This window comes from Plecotus auritus (genome assembly GCF_963455305.1).
Source record: "Plecotus auritus genome assembly, chromosome: 1".
NCBI classification, from domain to species: domain Eukaryota; kingdom Metazoa; phylum Chordata; class Mammalia; order Chiroptera; family Vespertilionidae; genus Plecotus; species Plecotus auritus.
Genome location: NC_137770.1, coordinates 179,007,589 through 179,032,846, shown reverse-complemented (window position 1 = coordinate 179,032,846; position 25,258 = coordinate 179,007,589). Strand labels below are relative to the sequence as shown.

General features: G+C 40.9%; 1 protein-coding gene across 1 annotated transcript in view; it reads right to left on the bottom strand.

Moving 5' to 3' along the window:
* Positions 1-25,258, bottom strand: part of STPG2 (sperm tail PG-rich repeat containing 2) — a gene marked incomplete at both ends in the record, with an annotated part of 119,647 nt that overhangs the window by 77,610 nt on the left and 16,779 nt on the right. Inside the window, 2 exons of the mRNA XM_080655375.1 lie at positions 13,957-14,118; positions 18,681-18,839. Coding sequence (XP_080511501.1) covers positions 13,957-14,118; positions 18,681-18,839 — 321 coding nt within the window. The remainder of the gene's footprint in view (positions 1-13,956; positions 14,119-18,680; positions 18,840-25,258) is intronic.

Here is a 25,258-nt window from a genome sequence, read left to right as displayed (position 1 = left end):
TGGTTTTATTTAAACCATGAGAAGTGGTAAGCACTTAACTCACTAACCTTGCAGTACTCAGGTAAATGTTCCCATCTAAAATGTAATTCAAAAGTCTTTTTAAAATAGAAACAGAAAATGAAAAGTAAATTGATGCACTCTTAACTCTAAATCATACTCTCTTTATGTCAAGAAGTGTTGACAATACCAACTCCAAGGTCACTGTCAACTTGGAAAATCATTAGAAAATAAAATATGACTTAACTGAAGCAAACTCAGCATGGAGCTGCATTATTTTAAGTGAATGTTGTAACATAACTTGAAGAAGAATTACTAACTGTCACTCTCAATGACAATGAAATAAATGAAGTGGCTATGTAACTTTTCCCCCAAGTCATTTCCATAATTAAGTATGGAAATAGACTTTATGAAGAATATAAAGTCCCAAAGTGCATCAATTTAAATACTAACGGACTGTTTTCCAGTGTTGCAGCACACAGGTAGTTCCCAGCATGTTATTATTAGCAAATATGTCAGTGTCATAATTCCAACTGCAAACTCTGCTTGTGAAATCTACCTCTGAAAAATAAATGTCTAATGATTACCAGGGCTCTTCTAAAACACAGAGAGAGAAAGGCTAAATTTTATAATTCAAAATGTCATACAAAATAATTTATACATAAAATTTCTCTTTATATATTAAATATAGCTAAAACATCACTTATTGGCTAGAGTCTTATACAACTCTCAATTTCAGAGTTGCTTCTATATTTAAGCTATATAAGATTCCTTCAGTAGATGCTATTCACCAGCCCAGAGAAAAACCACAATAATTATCCATTTATTGGATTATTTTCTTAATTTTCTATTAATATTCACATCTGGAAACTGAGCCCACAGCTTAAAAAAAGGGTATTATCAGAAACAAGAGGCCCGGTGCACGAAATTCGTGCATGGGTAGGGTGCCTAGGCCTGACGGGCTATCGGGGCTGATCAAGTTCCCCGCTTCCCCGCCTCCTTCCCTCGCCACCTACGTGCTGCCAGTTTGCAGTTCCCCCCATCTCTCCCTTCTCTCCCTCAAAGCCCTGCTGCCACCATTGTTCACCCACCATGCTCCACGCTGCCACCTGGTGGTCATCACATGTCATAGTGAGCAATCAAACTCCTGAACGAACTTCCAAGGGGACACTTTGCATATTAGCCTTTTATATATATAGAATTGCATAAGATTTGAATTAACATTACTATATTACCACCTTCACAGTAGTCTGTGAGAAACCTGGGGGGATTTTTTTCTGCAAGAAAAACAAGAAAATATAGCCTTCAGCTACTGAGCTTTACCACCTTATCTCCAGTTTCTCTCAAATTCAAGATGGAGATTTCAGAAAATATCACAATTCAATTCAAATTAAACTTTGTTGAATCTTTTTGAATATTAAGAACTTTGTGTTTAACTTAAATCTAAATCTATGTTTTTACATAATATGTTTTCTTAAAACAAATCTAGATATTTAGGCTAATAAACGCAAGTTGGATTGACTCAATAATTACTAAAATAAGTTGTCAAGTAAACTGGATTTATTAAAATTGTGGGATAAATTTCCTTCTTATTTTGGTCTTCTATTAATAGTAATTTAGCCAGAATGAAATCAAATGTTAAATGTCAAAGTAATGCTTATCCATATGTGAAAAGGTTTTGATTTTTTTCTAAGATTTGTTATTGCTTTTTAGAGAGAAAGTAAGGGAGAAGGAGAGAAATAGAAAAAGAAACATCAATCTCCTTCATGACCCCCGCAACCTGGGCATGTAGCCCGACTGGGAATCGAACCAGCAACCTTTTGGTGCATGGGATATCCCCCAAGCAACTGAGCTACAATGGCCAGGGCTGTGAAAAGGTTTTGTATATCTGGGGAGGCTTGGAGGCATTATTCTGGTCTTCTAATAGATGACATATGATTCCAAAATAAAGAAATAATCTAAATGAAAATATAATTTTAAAGCAAGAATAGCATTTTGAGATATGTTAAGAGTAATGAGAAAAGTGTTTAAACCATTATTTTTGTCATTGTTCCTTGCATAATTTTTGTTAAATACTGAACATTTTAAATGATAGAGTGTGGCAATTCTGGAAATCAGACTCTCCCTCACCCCAAGAGGTTTGTTTGTTTGTTTATTGATTTTCCTGGACCAATTCTTTAAATTCTGTATTCATCATGTGTGTCCACTTAAGTCTCAGACTGGATAGCTGAGTAGTCAGCTGGGTAATGGTTGGAAAGAGGTTTCCTTAAATGCTTTGAACCAATAACTCTCCCACCTTTGCAGATATGCTCTGTGCATGTGTTGAGGCACACCTTCACTACTCAAGGAGGCAGTTTAAAGGTTGTGCCATAGCCTTCATTTCCTGCTTGTATAGAACTTGAAGGTCACATAAAGGTAAGAGCTTTGTAACTTCTTACATCTGTTTTTAGCAATGATGGGTTAGCAATTCTCTAACTACTTTCAGAGTTTTATAAGATTAAGCAAATATACTGAGAAAAATGGGAGCCAGATTTCTCACTGTAGGAGAAGGGAGTTCAAACATGGAAAAAACTAGAATAAAACTATGGGGTTGGCTTGGAATTGGAGGTATCAGTACAAACTCACAGTTTTAACAGACAGAGAAGAAATAAGCACATGTTTCTAATTTTGTCCCTTGAGGAGGCCTAAAAACAATGTAACCCAGTAGCAATGAATGTATCTAGTGCACTGGTCTTGTTTGGATATTGTTTTCCACTAAATGGAAGTAGGGCTTCTTGAAGGAATGACTAATGTTCAAGGTTGGGATGGGGGAGGGCAGAGAATGAGGTGAACCTGAAATGTCTTACTGTGCCAGAAGGTGAGGAAATGCTCAAAAAAATGATGGAAATATGTCAAAAAAAGATGCAAGTGAAGTATGGTAGCAACCATACTTGGGTAAAAATTGCTGTTTAATATTTTAACCTTGCTGTTTTGGGTTCTGTACTCATTTAAAAGTTATGATGGTTTGAATATCCCATTGATTGTGATCTCACTGGTCATCGAAACACATTCTTCTGGGACCCAGGCTACAGATAACTGAGTTTCAGTTGACTCAGTGGTCCCGGAATCAGAACAGACCCTAAATTGCCTCAGTAGCTACAGATAATGTGTTTCTGTTGATTCAGTGATTCATAAATACTTTAGATAACTAACTTGCTCAATTTTTGCTTCTGTAAAGAATGCTTTTTGCGAAACAGGTTCCTCATTCCAGACCCAAAGATGTAATCGATACCTTTGTGATATTCTGCCAATATAAGCCAGATGTGGCAAGCTGTTCGGGGCTGCGAGGTCTGGAGTGCTTTTGCTCCCTCGTATGCCGCCGGCTTTTAATAAATGACTCCATAATTCGACTTTTTGAGGCGTCCTTTGTAAGATGGGGGTTACACTACAACACAAGAAGCAGTTTGAAAGGGCTCCCAAGGGTCAAATCTGAGGTAATTTAACCTCAAAATAAATAATGAGCAATAAATTATAACCCTTTCAGTAAAACAGGAATTCTGAATCCATACTGATATAAATGAGAAAGAAGATAAAGTTCTTTACACAGTAAAGTGTCAAAAAATAAATGTGAAAAAGATGGAGTTAGAAAATCACCATTTAATAAACATCACAGTAAAACTAATTCAAGCATCATCAATGGAGGTTAAACTAGTGAGAGTTTGATGAAGAACATAATACATACTTATTCTTAGAGTAACTCCTCTAAAATAAATTTTTAAAAATAGTAACTACATTAAATAAAAATGGAAGACACCACTTTAAGTTAACATCATCAATTACAGGATAAATGACGTCCTGTGCTTTTTATGTCATGCTTTGAGAAGCATACATCACTTCTATAGTATTCCTGCCAAAATGTATTCTAATCATGGGAAAATATACACAAACCCAAAATTGAGACACAGTCTACAAAATAAATAGCCTGTACTCTTCAAAAAGTCAAGGTTGCAAAACACAAAGAAAGACTAAAGAGCTATTCCAATTGAAAGGAATCTAAAGAGGCATGATGTACTACCAGATTGGCCTCTGGACCAAAAAAAAATTTTTTAAAAGATCACTGAGGTTATTAGCAATATTTTCAAAAAGATCTATAAATTAGATAATAGTATTATATGAAAGTTTTCTATTTTGATAATTGTATTCTGGTTATAAAAAAGAATGTTTTGTTTTCTGAAAATTTACAGTGAAGTATTTAGGGGTAAAGGATCATCATGCCTTCAACATACTCTCTAATTTCTTAATAAAAATAATAAATGTATAGGGAGAAAAAATGATATAGCAAATATGATAAAGTATTAACTGCAGGATCTGAGTGAATGGCATATGAGAATTCTTTGTATTAATCTTTTAACTTTTCTATCAGTCTAATACTATTTCAAAATATAAATTATTTTTTAAAAAAGAAATTAACTGGAAACAATGAATGAATTAGATCTAATAGATACATATGGTTAAACCTAGAAAATGTAACATTTAGTGAAAAAGCCACATATATACCAGATGATATCTTTTACTTATATGTTTTAAACCATATAAGTTATTCATGCATATAATAAAGATTTAGTGTTTACTTTAACAAAAGGAGAAGAATGAAGAGAGGGAAATTGGGTAGGTAAATAATTTTAATAATATATTTACTTTAAAATATATCTAATTCAAGTGTGACAAAATTTTGTTTTATATGTTATGAAGTGTACATGGTATCTGTTATTAGGTTTGTACTATTAAATGTGTAATTATATAAATTACATTAAAAATATTTTAAGAAAAAATTTTTAATAATGCAAAGAATCTAAGACCCAAAAATGCCTTAGTATACCTATTATCACAAACCAAATGGTTTCTGAAGGTGCTTGAGCCTAAGCCTAAAGTTGGAGACATAAACAAACAAAAAACTATTGGGGAAACTTCATACTGTTTTCCATGGTGGCTTCACCAGTCTGCATTCCCACCAGCAGTGAAGAAGGTTTCCTTTTTCTCCACATCCTCACCAGCACTTGTTTGTTGATTTGTAGATGATAGCCATTCTCTCAGGTGTGAGATGGTACCTCATTGTTGTTTTGATTTGCATCTCTCAGATGATTAGTGACTTTGAGCATGTTTTCATATGTCTCTCGGCCTTCTGAATGTCCTCTTTCAAAAAGTGTCTATGTAGGTGTTGGAAGCCGCCCATTGCCTTCACTAGCAGAGAGGTGTGGACAAGGAACCCAGAAGGCTGGTCAACCTTGAAGCTCTGAAAGGTCAGAGCCAACCACCCACTGTTTAGTTGAGACAGTGGTAGCTAAAGCAACTTCCACCTTTTAGTTTTATGTAAATCCTTGCTGATGGGCTATCATGGAGCTATTATTAGAATTGCCTGCCTAAGGGCTATGGGTGTATACCACAATCTGAATAAAAGGGATAGCAAGGCCAGAGTGGGGTAGAGTCCTTCCCCTTGAGTTGGGCTCCCACCTGGCCCCCAATATTTCCAAATTAATATTTTCTAGTCTCTTTCATTTGTGTGCGGCCTCCTCCAGAGCCCGAACCCTGAACCTGAACCCTGAACCATGCAGGACGTGGCGGGGACACTCACATGTAGGTCCTTTGCCCATTTTTTGATTGGATTGTTTATCTTCCTTTTGTTAAATTGTATGAGTTCCTTGTAAATGTTGGAGATAACATTGGCAAATATGTTCTCCCATGCAGTGGGCTTTCTTGTTGTTTTGTTGATTTCTTTTGCAGTGCAGAAGCTTTTTATTTTGATGTAGTCTCATTTGTTTATTTTCTCTTTAGTTTCCATTGTCCTAGGAGCTGTATCGGTAAAGATATTGCTACAAATGTCTGCTATTTTGCTGCCTATGGCTTCTTCTAAGATTTTTATGGTTTCCTGTCTTATGTTTAAGTCCTTTATTCATTTTGAGTTTATTTTTGTGTATGGTGTAAGTTGGTGGTCTAGTTTCATTTTTTTGCATGTATCTGTCCAATTTTCCCAACACCATTTATTGAAGAGACTGTCTTGTCTCCATTTTATGCTCTTGCCTCCTTTGTCAAATATTAATTGAGCATAGTGGTTTGTGTCTATCTCTGGGTTCTCTGTTCTGTTCCATTGGTCTATATGTCTGTTCTTGTGCCAGTACCAGGCAGTTTTGAGAACAGTGGCTTTGTAGTATAGCTTAATATCTGGTATTGTGATCCCTCCAACATTGTTCTTCTTTCTCAAGATTGCTGCAGCTATTCGGGGTCTTTTTTTATTCCAGATGAATTTTTGGAGAGTTTGTTCTAGTCTTTGAAGTATGCCGTGGTATTTTAATTGGGATTGCATTGAATTTATAGATTGCTTTGTGTAGTATGGACATTTTAATGATGTTGATTCTACCAATCCATGAACATGGTATATTCTTCCATTTGTTCATGTCTTCTTCTATCTCTTTTTTTAGCATCCTGAAATTTTCTGAGTACAGGTCCTTTGTGTCCTTGGTTAAGTTTATTCCTAGGTATCTTAATTTTTTTGTTGCAATAGTAAATGGGATTGCTCTTTTATTTTAAAAATGGAACTGCCATTTGACCTAGTAATACCACTTCTAGGAATGTTCTGGGCTGCAAACATTGCACAGCCCCTCCGTTGCCAGGGGCAGGATGCCTTAAGACAGAGGGAAGGAAGTGCAGTAGGTCACCGAACAATGGGTCAGTTGGAGTTTGGAGGGAGGTGGTGGTTCCCGCTCCGGCCAAGAGTGCCCAGGCGTTGCACCTGTGCCCTGAGTTTCTTGGAAACGGCTGAAATAGCTTTTGTAACCTTTGGGTTGTCATTGTAACTATCCTAACTCCCTCTTGTGGTTCCCAAGTATAAATTTGCTGTAACACCTGTGGACTGCTCTGCAGTTCAGCCTTTACCGCGGTGAAGTGCTGCAACTGTAGTCGCTGGCCAGCTTAGTAAAGGCTCATAAATTTTGATCTCAGTCTCTGGTGGTCATCTCTTGCAGGTCGCCCCATAACATTTGGAGGCCCCAGCGAGATACACTCTGGCCACATTGCCGGTGGACGCCCCAGGTGAGGACACTCCAGTCTCCGTCCCGGGTTCTAGGGAGGCGGAGTGTCTCCTCCAAAATTCGCGATCCGAAAGTGAGAGCCACCTGGACCTCCAGTGGGGAGGTAAGCACCTGGTTTCTGTTTGTGGAACGTTCCCCTGGTAGACTACAGGAGGGCTGGACGCAGCGGAGCCTCCGAGTCTGGACACCCGGGCGCAACGGCATCCGGGGTCCCTGTTACGTGTGACCTTAGGGTGCACATGTCTGGTTTGTCTTGTCTTTGTTGTCCTTGGCTTTGTTAAATGGGTCAGGGCCAGTCGTCTACGTCTACCCCTTTACAATGTTTTCTTAAGAATTTTCAGGACTTCAAACGGCGCAGAGGAGACTACGGGACGTTGGTTAATGGTGTTGATTTGCAGAGATCGTGTGAATTAGAATGGCCACATTTGGGGTTGGGTGGCTGTCCACCAGGACCTATGACTTAGGAACGGCTTATAGGGTTCATCATATTGTTTATGGCCGTCCAGGTCACCCTGACCAAATCCCTTATATTCAAATTTGGATTGACATCCTCACTGAAAAACCCTGGTGGTTGAAAAAATTTCCAGGGCCAAGAAAGGAAATTGGGACAGAGACAGACCGTTTTATTGGCTCATGCCCCAAAAGGAGACAAGAAGGTAGACCATAAGGTCTTACCAAATGATCCAGAGGATGGAGTCCCTGACCGCCGACCTCCCCATTATGTTCCCCCTCCAGAGCCCCAACTGGAGGTGGGCCCCTCTGCTTCACGGGAGGCCCCAATACCCTCACAAATGCCTCCTAGTTCCGTTGCCCCACCACCTTCGGCACCAACATTATCAGCAGGACAGACAGGAGGAACCCCTGGGAACCCGACCCTGGCGACACCCCTCTACCCTGTGTTCCCGCAGGCGCCTACGCCCGGAGTGAGAGAAAATCCGGACCCAAGTCCATGGCCCCTGGGGGGCCTGGACAATTGGCCTCCTACTCAGACTGTCCTCAAATAACCCTTTCAGTCTGCCCCACACCCGGACTGGGACCCCTTATGGCCCACCGGACCTGACCAGCAGAGGAGAGAGAGAGAGACGGGTCTCGGTGGCCCTGCTCCCATGTTCCCTCTACGCCAGGCGAGTCCCCCTGATTTAGGACCTGATGGTCAGCCTTTTATGGTCTATGTCCCATTTTCAAACAGTGACTTATACAACTGGAAGAACCAAAACCCATCATTCTCCCAGAATCCCCAAGGTTTGATTTCGCTCCTAGAGTTGTTCCTTTTCACCCACCAGCCGACCTGGGACGACTGCCAGCAGCTACGTCAGACCCTTTTCACTTCAGAAGAGAGAGAGAGAGTAAAAGGGGAAGGGAGGAAGTTAGCCCTTGGGCCAGATGGCCAACCCACCACAGACCCAGGGAGGATCAAGGCTGTTTTTCCATCCAGAAGGGCACAATGGGATCACAACACTGATCGGGGAAGGGAGGCTCTCGACAGGTATCGCCAGACTCTCCTGAGGGGCATCCGAGCGGCAGCTCGGAAGCCCACCAACTTTTCCAAGGTAACAGAAACAGTCCGGGTACCAAACAAGAGCCCCACCGCCTTCCTCAAGAGGCTCTGTGAGGCATATCGGGTGTACACCCCAATAGACCCTGATGCCCCAGAGAATCGGCGGGCTATCAATGTAGCGTTTGTGTCCCAGTCGGCCCCAGATATTAGAAAAAATTACAGAAGTTAGAAGGCTTTGAGGGGAAGTCACTTTCAGAACTGGTCAAGGTCGCCCAGAAGGTCTTTAACAACCGAGAATATCAGACTGCTAACTTAAACGCCAGAATGGCAAAGGTCCTTCTATCCATGAATGAAGTGAAGGGACAGCAAAGAGGGATGGGAAGAAAAGAATGAGAGAACAGAGGACAGAACCAAAAGACCCGGCTGGGAAAAACCAGTGTGCCTACTGTAGGAAAGAAGGACACTGGAAACGGGAGTGTCCTGAACAGCCAGGGAATAAGGCAGTCCCGGTGTTAGTGGCCAAAGGGGTACTAACACAAACTCTGGGGCCCTGGAAGAGGCCAGTTGCCTACTTGTCTAAGAGGCCGCAGGATGGCCGGGCTGTCTGAAGGCTATAGCAGCCACAGCCATACTGGTTAAGGAAGCCTCTAAACTGACTTTTGGCCAAGACTTACAAGTGGTTGCACCCCACGCAGTAGAAACCCTACTGCACAGCCCACCTGAGCGCTGGTTATCAAATGCTCGTATTACCCAGTACCAGGTGATCCTGCTTGACCCCCCGAGGGTAAGCTTCTTGAAGACTACAGCCCTAAACCCGGCCACTCTCCTCCCCGATGAGGGAGCTGAAACTCCCCTCCACGACTGTGAAGAGACCCTGACTACCCTAACCTCCTTGAGGGCCGACCTGACAGACCAGCCCATCTCCAACCCTGAGGAGACCCTGTTCACTGATGGGAGCAGCTTTGTGGAGGACGGTGTCAGGTATGCCGGGGCAGCTGTAGTTATACAAGAAAGAGTCATATGGGCACAATCCCTAGGACGTGGGACTTCAGCACAGAAGGCAGAACTCATAGCCCTTACCCAGGCCTTACGATTGGGAAAAGGACAAGAGAATCAATATCTACACGGACAGTAGACATGCCTTTGCCACAGTGCATATACATGGAGCCTTATATCAGGAGAGGGGCCTCATAACCTCAGGGGGGAAGGATATTAAAAATGCTCCAGAGATACTGAACCTTCTTTCAGCCATTTGGGGCCCTAAAGAAGTTGCAGTCATCCACTGCAAAGGGCATCAAAAGGACAATTCCCCTGTGACGAAGGGGAACCAATTTGCCGACAAAACGGCTAAAGAAACTGCAAAAAGACCAGTAGGGCCCCTAGAAGTGCTGGCAGCCATACCTACTCAGAATCTGGAGCCCAACCCCAGGTACACCCCCGAGGAAGAGGATACAGCCAGGAGATGCCAGATCTGCGCACAAGTGAACCCAGGACCTCCGATAACAGCCCCACCAGAAACCCGGTTTCGAGGTTCAAGCCCTGTTGAACACTGGGAAGTCGACTTTACTGAATTGCCCAGTGGATTGGGAGGATACCGATATCTCCTAGTATTTGTGGACACTTTCTCCGGTTGGCCAGAGGCATACCCGACCAGGGCTGAAACAGCACAGGTAGTAGTTAAGAAACTCCTCTCTGAAATTCTCCCCCGGTTTGGCCTACCTTTATTCATGGGGTCCGACAATGGCCCAGAGTTCATCGCTAAGGTAACCCAATCTTTAGTTAAGGCCCTTAAGGTCACATGGAAATTACATTGTGTTTATAGACCTCAGAGTTCTGGACAGGTAGAGAGAATGAATCGGACACTTAAGGAAACCCTAACTAAATTAAAATTAGAGACTGACGAGAACTGGGTAAGTCTCCTCCCCTTTGCCCTACTCAGGGCTCGCTGCGCCCCATATGTAAAAGGGCTGACTCCTTTTGAAATCATGTTTGGCCGTCCGCCACCTCTTCTCCCGCGGCTAAGGGAGGAAGAGCTAGCTGTGTTATCTAATAGAAATCTCCTCAAGTCTTTGCAGGCGCTCCAGAGCAGTTCAGCGGCTGCAAGAGAAATCGTCAGGGCAGCACACCAGGAAGCCCACCCACCGGACCTGGATAGCCCACCTGTGTGTGCTCCTGGCGACCTAGTCTGGGTGAAGAGACACGAAGAATACAGGCTGTAAAGCTCATGGTCCTCCACACCCATTACCAGCAAATCCCCGGGGAAGGAGGGGAGGGATCTGAATCAACGATTTGATTCACCTTAAAGACCAGTAGGGAATGTTCTGGGCCGCAAACATTGCACAGCCCCTCCGTTGCCAGGAGGCAGGATGCCTTAAGACAGAGGGAGGTGCAGTAGGTCACCGAACAGTGGGTCAGTTGGAGTTTGGAGGGAGGTGGTGGTTCCCGCTCCGGCCAAGCGTGCCCAGGCGTTGCACCTGTGCCCGGAGTTTCTTGGAAACGGCTGAAATAGCTTTTGTAACCTTTGGGTTGTCATTGTAACTATCCTAACTCCCTCTTGTGGTTCCCGAGTATAAATTTGCTGTAACACCTGTGGTCTGCACTGCAGTTCGGCCTTTACAGCGGTAAAGTGCTGCAACTGTAGTCGCTGGCCAGCTTAATAAAGGCTCATAAATTTTGATCTCAGTCTCTGGTGGTCGTCTCTTGCGGGTCGCCCCATAACAGGAATATATCCCAAGAAAACAGAAACACCAATCAGGAAGGATATATGCACCCCTATGTTCACAGCAGCGCAATTTACAATAGCTAAGATTTGGAAACTGCCTAAATGCCCATTAGCAGATGAATGGATTAGAAAATTGTGGTACATCTACACAATGGAATACTAAGCTACTGTAAAAAAGAAGGAATTCTTACCATTTGCAACAGCATGAATGGATGTGGAGAGCATTATGCTAAGTGAAATAAGCCAGTCAGTGAAAGATAAATACCACATGATCTCACTCATTTATGGATAATAAAGAACATTACAAACTGTTGAACAAAAATAGAGGCAAAGAAGCATCGAACAGACTAGATTGTCAAACTACAGCAGAAAGGTAGGGGAGGGTTGGGGTGGGTAAGAGATCAACCAAAGGACTTGTATGCAGGCATATAAGCACAACCAACAGACGCAAGACATTGGGGGTGGGGGGACAAGGGCAAGTGCCGGGGGGTAGGGGAGGCCGGGGGGAAGTTAGTGGGGAGGGGAAAAAGAGACATATGTACTTCTATGTTAATACCTTAAAGAATAAAATTTTTTTTAAAATGGAAAAAAAAAACTTTGGGGAATGAAGGTCAAGCCAAACCCTGAAAGTACTTACTCTTTGCCCAAGGTGTCTCTTCAACCTCTCCTTAAATCTACACTTAACTTTTGCCATTTTCCTCACTAGAATTACTTCTTCCAGATCTCATAAAAGTATGAAAATATAGATTTAAAGCACTATATATTTCAGTCTTCTAATTAAGTAAAACCAGACATTTCACCCATCTATATTTATCTCTGTATGGATAGCTCATACATTTCAACAGGCTATATGAAATCTTGCTACAATTCAACTTTTGCCAGGTTTGAAATTTAAAACCTAGACTAGATAGAGCTTATATATAGGGTGTCCTCAAAAGAATGTATACACACTTTAACAGCTGATAACTCAATTTTCATTCCATTTCAGGGTTAACTGATTTGAAATAATGGGTGAAGCTAGACTAAGCTTTGAATGAAGAAAATTTATCCTAAAGTGCTACTGGTGTTTTTTTATGGGGATACATAAAAAACAAAATTTATGGTACAAAACTGGCAACAGTCGATGAATTGAGGGCGCACAAATACCGAATAAAATGATTCTTGATGTTTGCGATTCCATTGCTTTGAGTTATCAGCAGTGCCTGGACCACAATAGTCATCAGTTTGAAAACAGGTATTGACAAAAAAGATTTATTCATTCATTTAAATTTTGAAAGTGAACTGTCTCTCAATAAATTCTGACTTTATAATCATTCAAAGTGCATATACATTTTTGGGATACCCTGTATTATGTTTGATATTTTAATAAGAGAATTTCCTTATCTTTTTTATAATCATTTATGAAATAAACTAGAGGCCCAGTGCACGGATTCATGCACATTAATTAATTAGAAAGGAAATTAATTAGAAGGTGGCTGGCAGAGCAGGACTGGATGAGACAGGCTGGACATGCCCTGGAGCCAACCTCCCACAGTCCCTCCCCAGCCAACCGCACCTGGAGTGGTACGAGGGCTCGAAGGGCATCTGTGGAGTGAGCGGGATCCTTCCAGCAGGTGGGGTCCCTCGGCCTGGCCTGCAGGGATCAGGCCAAAACTGACAGTCTGACATCCCCCAAGGGGTACCAGAGTGCGAGCGGGCACTCAGCAAAGTTGCTGTGGCTTGGCAGCTCCTGCGTTGAGCGTCTGCCCCCTGGTGGTCAGTGCGAGTCATAACTATCAGCTGGTCAGCCAGTCAGCTGTCACTTAGCTTTTTATATCTATCTAATAAAAGAGTAACATGCTAATTGACCGTACCTTCGCAATGCCCACCAGCCAATCAGGAGTTAGTATGCAAATCAACCCAACAAAGATGGTGGGTTAATTTGCATATATGGACACTGAGCAGCAGGGGGCGGCGCGGGACGCTTGCGACGACGCAGGTGTTCCGCCCCACTCCCGGCAGCTCCAGGCCTCTGAGAAGCGTAGGAAGACAGAAAGGCGGCTCCAGGCCTGAGTGGAAAGGCGGCTCCCACTAGAGAAAAGGCGGTGCCGGCAGCCAGGGAAGGAAGGCCCATTCTGGCACGAATCTTTGTGCATCGGGCTTCTAGTATATAGATAATATACTATCAAATTCTAATTCCTTTATAATTTAATTTTCTTTTTCACTTTCAAATTCAGGAAAAGAATATCTATGTATTGTATATGATTATACATTATAGCAGAGGCTTCTAGACTTCTAATATTTCCTCTTTTTCCTAGACTAGATATGTCCCAGACTCCTTTGGCATTAAAGTGTGTCTATGTGACAGAGCTTCACCTCTCAGGCCTGGTCTACAAAATCTTTCCACTAGCAGTCCTCCATCCTCTTTTCTCTTCTGCCAGCTAGATGCAGAACACAACGAGGTCTCAGGAGATGACAGTAACACAAATGAATAAACCTGTGTCTCTGAATTTCTACCTGGAGGAAAATCTCTTAACAAAGATTGCCCTTATTATTGAGGGGAAAAAAGGATTTCTGATGCATTAAGTCACTAGGGTTTGGGAATCTATTTGTGACTGCAATTAGTATTAAATAAACTAAATATGCATAATTATAAGTAATGTCCCAACTGTCAATATTAAATGCTTTATACTTACAAATTGAGGTTTATAGTATGCTGGACCTAGTGTGATATCACTAGCAGGTGGAAGATGTTTTATAATACTGCCATCCTCATTAATATGATAACCATATGACAGTCCATAAGAAGGAATTGAAGGAACAATCATTCTGAAAACTGAAGGTAACCTTGAAATTTTCTGTAAGAAAACATTTTATATTATTTACTCAAAGGCAAGAGGAGAAGAAGAGAAGGAATGAAGAATCAAATATTAAAATTTACTAAAAGGCAACTATTCAATATTGATTTAATAAATTTCATAATATAAACCAAAAACATTGGTTCTATAAAAGTAATTTCAGGGAAAAAAAAAAGTAATTTCAGGGGGTGAATTCATGTCTCATTTCATCATATAAACCAAGATGATATATACCATTACTACTAAAACCACCTTCAGAGACAAGGTGTCTCTTTCTCACTTAGCTCATTTATCTTGCTTAGTAAAGCAAGTAATAAAAACAGGCATTAATTCCTATAGTCACATCAACAATCAACATTACTTGTGCCATGCTACTATAGTATCTGCTATGCAAAAACAAACAATATTTTCTGTAACATTTCCTGATTTCATTCCTTCCCAGCTCCTGACTTATCTCCATATTATTGGTTCCCTTTATTAATATCCTAATTGTGCAGATTGTGTAGTAAGAGAAATGTCTATGACATACTGCTAAAAGGAAATAAAAATATAAAATATGAAATTGAATCTATGACTACAGCTATGTAAATTATGCAAAATTATATATGTGTATAAAGTGATATACATACATGATTTAATACTGAAAGAAACTATGCAAAAATTAACAATACTAATATTAGAGTCAGGATTTTTAGGGTAATTATGCTTCTTTCAAATTTTTCTTTAATAAAAAATATTTTATATGCCCTGGCTGGTTTGCCTCAGTAGATAGAGCACTGACCCGTGGACTGGGTTAGATTTTGGTCAAGAGAACATACCTCAGTTGCAGGCTTGATCCCCAGCCCTGGTCAGGATGTGTAGGAGGCAGCCAATCGATGCATCCCTCATATTAATGGTTCTCTCTCTCTGTCTCTCCCCCTTCCTTCCACTCTCTCTAAAATCAGTGGAAAAATATCCTCAGAAGAGGACTAACAAGAAAAATAAAAGGAGGAGAAAGAAAAAAATACTACTATAAAATACATCAAAATACAGGCATTTAAGTCATTTAGCTATCTGGAAAATTCCTTATTAAGAATATATTAATCCTCTATAGTAAATAAATAAAGTTATTAAGTTAATTAATTAATTAATTGGTTAAATAATTAATTTTATAGATTGTGCACACATGCCCAATATATAATTATGTTATAAAAATACTGTCACTGGCTGAATTTTTTTTTATCATTAGAGACAACTATTAAGTAGGCTGGACCTAGTATGATATCACTAGCATGTGGAAGATGTTTTACTTAATGAGACTAATTACCAAATTAAAACAGGAAAGTACTAAATAGCTTCCCCTCTACTCACTACTTTCAAAACTTATTTGCATAATGTTAAGACTTTCCAAAATACAGCCCCTACCTCCTCCCCAGTTTCTACTCCTGCTACTCTCCTTTAGGTCCTGTACACAAAGTATTCCAAAGAACTTGGTTCTTCTCGGAACATAACATGTCATTAAATACCATAATGTCTTTATTCATGTGTTTTTTCTCTGACAGAGTGAGATTTTTTTACAATTCTTTTTAAATACTTAGTGAATTCTTCAAGATGCAGTTCAACTGTGATATCCCTAATCCCTCCAAAACCTCTCTTCTTTGGGCTACTACTAAACATTTTATTATATTGGAGGCCCAGTGCACAAAATTTGTGCACAGGTAGGGTTCCCTAAGCCTGGCCAGCGATCAGGGCTGATCGGGGCCTTCCGACTGCCGGCCAGGGCCTTCCTTTGTTCTGTGCTGCCCTCTGGTGGTCAGAGCATGTCATAGCAACAATAGAACTCCCGGTCTCCCAGTCGAACTCCTGCGGGGATACTTTGCATACAAGCCTTTTATATATCCTACTAGAGGCCCAGTGCACAAAATTCATGCAGCATGGGGGGGGGGGTGTCCCTCAGCCCAGCCTGCACCCTCTCCAATCTGGGACCTCTTGAGGGATGTCCGACTGCTCATTTAAATGGGCAGTCGGATATCCCTCTCACAATCCAGGACTACTAGCTCCCAACTGCTCACCTGCCTGCCTGATTGCCCCTAACTGCTTCTGCCTGCCAGCCTGATCACCCCTTAACCACTCCCCTGCCAGCCTGATCAACACATAAATGCTCCCCTGTTGGCCCGATTGCCCCTAACTGCCCTTCCCTGCTGGCCTGGCCACCCCTAACTGCCCTCCCCAGCCAGCCTGGTCCCCCCAAACTGTTCTCCCCTGCAGGCCTGGTCGCCCCCAACTGCCCTCCCTTGCCGGCCTAGCCCCTCCCAAATGCCCTCCCCTGCTGGCCTGATTGCCCACAACTGCCCTCCCCTGCTGGCCATCTTGTAGCAGCCATCTTGTGTCCACATGGGGGCGGCCATCTCTGACCACCTGGGGGCAGCCATATTGTGTGTTGGAGTGACGGTCAATTTGCATATTACTCTTTTATTAGATAGAACTAGAGGTCTGATGCACAAAATTCGTGCAAGAGTAGGCCTTCACAGCCCCAGCTGCCTCACCCCTCGCAGCCAGCCCTGGCTGCCTTGGCCCTTGCAGCCCTGGTTTCATCTGGAAGGTTGTCTGGAAGGTCGTCTGGGCAGTTGTTCTGCTATTTGGCCATTCAGTCGATTTGCATATTATGCTTTTATTATAAATATAATAAAAGGATAATATGCAAAAGGATAATATGCAAATCGACCAAATGGCAGAATGACCAGACAGTATGACACACACTGACCACCAGGGGGCAGATGCTCAATGCAGGAGCTCCCTCCTGGTGGTCAATGTGCTTCCACAGGGGAAGTGCCGCTCAGCCAGAAGCCAGACTCACAGCTGGCTGGCAAGCACAGTGGTGGTGGCAGGAGCCTCTCCTACCTTCACTGTAGTGCTTAGGATGTCTGACTGCCAACTTATGTCTGGCCAGCAGTGGGACATCCCCCGAGGGCTCCCAGACTGTGAGAGGGCACAGGCCAGGTTGAGGGACCCCCGAATGCACAAATTTCATACACTGGGCCTCTAGTATAGATATGTTTATTAAAATATCATTTCATCAACTTTTTTGTACTGAATTTCTTTCATTACTTTCCTGTTAAAATTACAGATCCCAGGGAGCAGTGATTTGTATTCTATATATTATCAGTGCCCGGCTTTATGTCTGATACTCATAGTCACTCAAAAAATGTCTGGTAAATCCTTGCATGAGTAAGTAAACATTTACATGTCTCCACACATGAAATAGAGGATATTTAAATCCTACATAATAAAAGACTAATATGCAAATCAACCGAACAGCGGAACGACCAGTTGTTATGACACGCACTGACCACCAGAGTGCAGGGGCCAACGCAGGAGCTGCCCCTGGTGGTCAGTGCACTCCCACAAGGGGAGCGCCACTCAGTCAGAAGCTGGGCTCATGGCTGGCAAGCACAGTGGTGGTGGCGGGAGCCTCTCCCACCTCTGCGGCAGTGCTAAGGATGTCCAACTGATGGCTTAGGCCCACTCCCTGTAGGACATCCCCCAAGGGCTCCCGGACTGCGAGAGGGCACAGGCTGAACTGGGGGCCTGCCCCCACCGCACCCCGCCCAGGGTGCACAAATTTCATGCACCGGGCCTCTAGTATACTAATCTCATTGTCATTGCATTGACATTATTCAACTGAGTACTGAACCCTAAATACAGTCTCCTAAACAAACAGGAAACTAATTCAAATTTAATTAGTATGAGTTATGTGAAGAAGTTATGGCAAGAGAAGTCAGAACCACTCAAAAGAAACCGTGACCAAAATCTGAAAGATTATATTATTTATTTCAAAAAGATAGGCCTTTGGTGTAAAAATTATTCATTTACATAACACCAACATACCTTTTCAAACATATTACCTGCTAGTCCCCTACACAAATTCCTCATTCCAGTCAAATAATCTTCTCATTGTCTTCCATAAGATCCCATTTCTCTATTTTCGCTCAATTAGCTCTCCATGCCTAAATGCATACATATTCTTCAAAGCCAAACTCCTCTATAAATCCTCTATAAACTATACTTCCCCAAAATACAGTAGTCCTCCTTTAAATTCCTATGGCATTTAATTACACAGTCATTCACTTAGCACCTGTGCACATTTCATCTTGCATTAATAGCTCCCTATATATATCTTTACCATTTAAATGTTAAGCTTTTTATTTCAGGAATCATGTTTTAAATTTCACTGATTTTATTAACCACGTGAACAGAGTTTCATATATAAACACATATATAGGTAAACCATTGAGATGGTTTCTAAAAATCTTCCTTACTTTCTGTTCACCATGGATATAGGAAGTGACTATAGATTTATTCAAAGCAAAAAAGAAGTCAGATGGCAATACAATTAAAAACTTAAGTATACAAAATCGAAGTGTTCATTTAACTATAAATAACTATAATATGGATACTAATAAGCCTGCTAATTTTTATAGTATTGCTTTTTAAATGCACTTAACATCACAGAAAACACTGAACCTTTTCTACTTTAACTAAAAGAAATGTCATTAGAAGCATACTTTAAAATTGCAACCTACTGTTTGAAGATGCTCTTTAGCCTCTAGTACTTTTCTCCTCATGGTATCTAAGGTTCCAGGACAAGACTGATCATAGCTTGCAGGTCCTGGACTATGGGAAATAAACTTCTTAAAACGTTTCTCCCGGTTTTGTAGACTATGACCTCCTTTTATATTACACTAAATTGAAGAGAAAAATGAAATAATTAAAAGAAGCATTTTATAATTAATACCTATTTGATAAGTACATGTTTATATGAACAAATAGTTTTTAAACCCAACCTGAGAAAGTTAAGGCCCTTGATTGAAGACATAGTCCTAGAAAAAGAGGATGAGAAATTGACAATAATAGCTGTCAGTTTTAACTCTAAACTCAAACTAAAATTTACTCAGAGCACTCTAAGAGAATGCAAAACTCAGTTTTAGAATAGGAATCAGAGACATAGGAGTCTCCAAAGCTGTGGAGTAAAAATTAAGAGTGCATAGCCCAGCCAATGTGGCTCAGTGGTTGAGCATAAATTTATGAACTAGGAGGTCACACTTGTATTCTGGGTCAGGGCACATACTAGGGTTGTGGGCTCAATTCCCAGTGGGGGGTTGTGCAGGAGGCAGCCGATCAACAACTCTCTCTCATCACTGATGTTTCTACCACTCTCTCCTTCTCCCTTCCTTTCTGAAATCAATAAAAATATTTATTTTAAAAAGAGTGTATGCTTACAGGTTCATGGAGAATTTATACCTCTGAAATGAGCTAAAAAATTCTGTTGTTTATACTGCAAGGAAAAAGTAAATCTTCTAAGCTTGCTAGGATTATTTATTTTTGTGAATAACATTTTGGTCATCTCTAATGATATTTATGTAGCTGTACTGGCACCTGCTAGATTTTATGCTCAGATTAATTTTAAACATTTTTTTAATTGCAGAGAAGGCCCTAGGAAATGTCTTCCATGCCTAATATCTGAGTTCTCCAGAATCAGAATTATCAACTGGCTAATTGCCAGTTTATTCAGATAAAATTCCATCGTACTAGTTTCTATAAACAGTCATAGTGCAGTCACTCCAAAGATGATTCATAATAGTGGTTGGCATTTGACTGATCAGATAGGATTTTTTTTTTAAGTCACTGATTTACCAATAGATCTTTTCACATGGTATGTACATGTCAGTTGTTCACAATCACTATTAACTGAGCTTATCTCTAGTTTGCATATTATTTGCCTCATTTGGCTTTTAAGAAATACACAATAGAGATCTTCTTTTTAAAAATGAGCCAATTATATTCTTAAATAGCCAATTCACTATTTGATTACTGTTTTAATAAGGTCAGAATTCCTATGTTTAAAGAGATTAGATCTATAATAAACTTTAATGATTTTGCAAAAAACTACAAGTTATATAAAAAGTTAAACCACACTAAAAAAGAAGGCCTCCTCAAATTTTGATTATTTGAAAGCCATTGCTATGGTCTCTGTGATCTTAAAGCTCAAACTGCAATTTAAATTTACATTGAATACTTTTACAGAAGATTTAAAAAATGATCTAGAGTGTTTTTTTTAACTATGATACAAATTAGCCAGAATATTTTCAGGTTATTCATATTTAATAATTACCGATTCTACTGATTTTATAAGAGGTTATAAAAGGAACTGCCATATGTCAGATGAATGACCCAAAAATATATTACCGATTATACATTTTATATGAAAACCTCTGAGAAAATGGTCTTACTACTTTTTGAGTACTGACTTTTGTCTAAATACTATAGTTATTTGATGAATTGTTATATTGTCAGCAACCCCCAACACTATAGGGGCAATTCTCAACTGAAGGATGAGAGCATGTACTGTATAATATGTGATATCCTATCACTCAGCTCTAGTGAGAGATATCTCTCAGATCAAAAATCAAACCTAATTTGGACATCTATTCCTAGGCCTACATAATAAAAATTATGAAAGAAACTATTTGTCTAGACCCAGAAAAGAGATCCCACATCTAGAACCATTCTCATGTAGCAAAAACAAGATGGTACCTATCAAGCAGAGATAGGTCAGAAACTGGAAAAGAACAGGACCATAAAACATAAGTGAAATTTGTACTGACACTTTGAAGTAAGAATCCTAGGAAACAGGATATGAACAAAACAAGGCAGGTAACTTAATGAGCTAATTATCTATTAAAGCCATGGTCCGCAAACTGCGGCTCGCAAGCCACATGCAGCTTTTTGGCCCCTTGAGTGTGGCTCTTCCACAAAATACCACAGCCTGGGCGAGTCTATTTTGAAGAAGTGGCGTTAGAAGAAGTTTAAGTTTAAAAAATTTGGCTCTCAAAAGAAATTTCAATCGTACTGTTGAAATTTGGCTCTGTTGACTAATGAGTTTGCCGACCACTGTATTAAAGGATCAAAAGCCTGCACTTTGTAAACTTGATTCTTCTCTTTTTATTTTAATTCCTTTATGTTCTTTTCTACTAAACAAACTTCCTTTCAAAAAACTCAACATGCTTCATTACATTCCACAAATGAGTGAGATCATGTGATATTTATCTTTCTCTGACTGGCTTATTTCACTTAGCATAACGCTCTCCAGGGGTAGGGGGTGGAGGTAAGAGATGAACCAAAGGACTTGTATGCATGCATATAAGCATAACCAATGGACACAGACACTAGGCGGGTGAGGGCATGTGCTAGGGGTTGGGGGTGGCTGGGGGGAGGTCAATGGGGGAAAAAGAAGACATATATAATACTATATGTAATACTTTAAGCAATAAAATAAAACAAAACAAAAAAACTTAGCATGCTTTAGATATGCTAAAGGAAAAGTGATTTTGCCATAACTGGGCAAGAGTTACAAAGGCAAAGGTATACCCAACCTCCCTCCGCCCCCACCCCACCCCTTGACTTTGGAATAGTGATGATGACCATAATCAAAGTGAAATAACTTTAAGAGATACAGATAACCACAGAAGACCAAATTATGGCACACAGTTTCAACACCTAAATGTTCTACTTAATAAAGCTTGAGGTATTTTGTATTTTACACTGCAGGTAGGCCCTCACAACCACAACCCACATTTTAGGTTTTTCAAAATGTCATTTGAAGTCCCTAAATAATATTTACTAAGTATTACTGATAGAAAGCAACATTTCAACCTATGCTTCCAAAAGAAAAGTTTTTAAAAAAAGAAGTTAAATACCTGCATTAATTTCCAATAGTATTATCCCTTTAATTATGTTCCATATACAGAATAATTATGTAAACTATGTCACATTACAATCATGTTTCCTAATTCATCCATTTAAAATGAAATAAACTTTATTTTTTAAACAGTGTGATAAATGCACACTTCTTAAACTTCTAAAAGTTCTGCAAGAGTTTAGCCTAAAACTACCCCCTCCACAAAATCAATAGCAACTAAGTAAATAAATTAGAAGTAATTTTATAAACCAAGGAAATCAATCTTCTTCTGGCATTTGTTTAAAATTTTAAGAAGAAAAATAGAGACTACTAGAACTTTTTTCTTGCTCACTCATTATATAAGAAAAGCAGAATTCCCAATTCCTTATTCTTTAAATCCAAGAAATTTACCCAGTTTAAAATAAAGTAAATTTTAACCTATATTGTACTTTATATTATCTCACATGGAATTGACTAAAGTCAGTATTAACATAAAATAATATTCCAACATCCTAACACGTCATTTTTAACAAGTTTAAAATCTACCTATTGTGTATTTTACTACATTTCCTTCTTAGAATACTGGGGTTATGTATCAGTTTTAATAAGGGAACTGTTGGTAGAACTAGAAAGCCCATATATCCATTAATATGCTAGTCTGTGGGCCATGGCATGGAAGTAGGAATGACACTTCTAATGATTACATTTAATGACCCACTATCGAATGTTTTGCTTTTTGTCCTCTAAGCTCTAGCATTCTCAAAGTTTTAAGACAGAGAGAAGCAACATATGTTCCACTGAATTGGAAGCTGAGACCAACTGACCATTCCAGGCTCTTTATGCTATAAAGCAAAAAGCAAAATAAGGACCTAGCCGGTTTGGCTAAGTGGTTAGAGCACTGCCCCAAGGACTGAAGGTTCCAGGGTGTGATTCCAGTCAAGGGCATGTAGTTCAGTTGCAGGCTCAATCCCCAGGATTGGTTGGGGTGTGTATGGGAGGCAACCAATTGATGTGTCTCTCACATCAATGATTCTCTTTCTCTTTCTCTGTCTCTCCCTCTCCCTCTACTCTATCTAAAAATCTATGGGGAAAAAATATCCTCTGATGAGGATTAACAAGAAAGAAAGAAAGAAAGGAAGGAAGGAAGGAAGGAAGGAAGGAAGGAAGGAAGGAAGGAAGGAAGGAAGGAAGGAAGGAAGGAAGGAAGGAAATAATAAGGAGGTTAGTGCATTGACTAAGGTGTTAATCTGACCAGGTCTGAAAAATAAGACTAATGAAAGCCAAGGTGAGATGGAACACCAGGGACACCCTGCAGAGATTCCTCACAGTGTAACACAATGAAAATGCTAAAAACAAGTTTATTTAAAGGTGAAACAACCCTGAGAATCAAGAGCTCAGGGTCCTTAGAACTGAAGATTCTGATCACCCCACCAAGCTAAAAACTCTACCAGATAAAGTGCTTATTGAAAAGATGGGGAAAGTGGAATGAGTAATGGAAATATCTTAAATTACCTATAGCCTCATGATCAGTTACAGAAACAAAATAGGTTCCTACCAATATTTCCTTACTTCCTCCATCACTTTCTTTCACTTTCCATCTTTCTTTCTTTCCCCCATCTATCATAAAATGGCAACATTAATAATATTGAAGTGTATTGAATGCCAACTATAATCAGGCACTGTTCTAAATGCTTCCTAACATTTTGTCCTTAGAAAAAGCCTACAAAGTTGTTACTCCTATTTAAAAGATGAGGAGACTGAGGCCCAAAGAGCTTAAAGGTTAAGATTAAGTCTCACAGCTTAATCAGTAAGTGGCAGAGACAGATTTTGAATCTATATAGTCTACCTCCAGAGCCTACAGTCCAAACCACTTCTTTATAATATATCATGTTATACTTCCTACTTAATCTATAGATTGCCCAATAATAAAATAGAAATGTGAAAGAACAAGAGAACTAATGGTTTTGATCTATAAATCCAGGATTCATTTAGTAGTGACACTGTAATATCATCTTTACATGCAGTAGCTAGATCAGGGGTGGGCAAACTTTTTGACTCGAGGGCCACAATGGGTTCTTAAACTGGACCGGAGGGCCAGAACAAAAGCATGGATGGAGTGTTTGTGTGAACTAATATAAATTCAAAGTAAAGGAGCGGAGGGGAGAGCAAGAGAACCGGATAGAACAGCTGGATCCGGACCGCGGGCCGTAGTTTGCCCAAGGCTGAGCTAGATAGTAATTTGGCTACTCCTGGGAAGATATACTTGAAAATTATATGTAAAATAATTGCTTTTTATAAATTACATATATATGGGAAGAATAACTCAGTGTGTGTGTGTGTGTGTATGTGTGTTGTGTGTTGTATACATGAGAGGGAAGAGAACTGGGCAGTGAAGGGGTGAAATGTAATGGAAATCAATTGTTTTAATCTATCCAGCATCTCTTCTATTATCTACTCAACTAGAGGCCCAGTGCATGAATTGGTGCATGGGTGGGGTCCTTTGGTGTGGCCTGCGGAGATTGGGCCAAAACCGGCAGTCCAATGCTGCCTGCTGCTCCTGCCTGTCGCTCCCACTCATCCTGGCCCGCTGTGGGCTCGTGCCCAATCAGTCCTGATCGGGAGAGGCTTGGCTTGCGCTGCCACAGCCCATCCCGAAGGGGATGGGGGTGGGGGGGCATCAGGACGCGATCGGTCCTCTGGGTGGGCAGTGGGATGCCCTTGTCGGCCCAGGATCCAGATCCGTCCTGCTAACATTCACGCCAGTTGTTGGGAACCACCTAGCGGCCACTTTTATATCATTTCTTCCTTGTGGAGTGTCGAGGGAGGGGAAGCGGCTGCGGTGCCCGAGGCTAATTTCCAGGAGGCCAGTGGTGCTGTTGGGATCGTGCCAGTAGCGCAAGTCCATTGGTACCTGGCCCATTCTCCAGAGATTGGACCTGCAGGACTACTGAGGGAGGGAGTGGCTGCTGCTGGGCTGGTGGGCCACCAGGACGGGTCAGTCAGCTGAGTAGCACTCTCTCTGTGGGAGTGCACTGACCACCAGGGGGAAGCTCCTGCATTGAGCGTCTGCCCCCTGGTGATCAGTGTGCATCATAGCGACCAGTCAAACGATCGGTCATTCGGTCGCTTAGGCTTTTATATATATAGATAACAGTGTATTCATCAGCCTTGAGACAATCAAATCCCACCCCCTTCCCATAGTTTTGTGGGGGTTTTAAATTTTTTTTTATTTTTTAATTTTATTGAATATATTGGGGTGACACCCTAATAAAAGGGTAATATGCAAATTAACCATCACTCCGTCACAAAGATGGAAACACCCAGTCCCCTCAGCCCCGCCAGAGTCCCCCAGTCCTGGGGGTGGTGGTCGCTGAGAGCGGGCAGCATGAGCAGCCTGGCAGAAAGCTTGCTTCGTCGCCACGG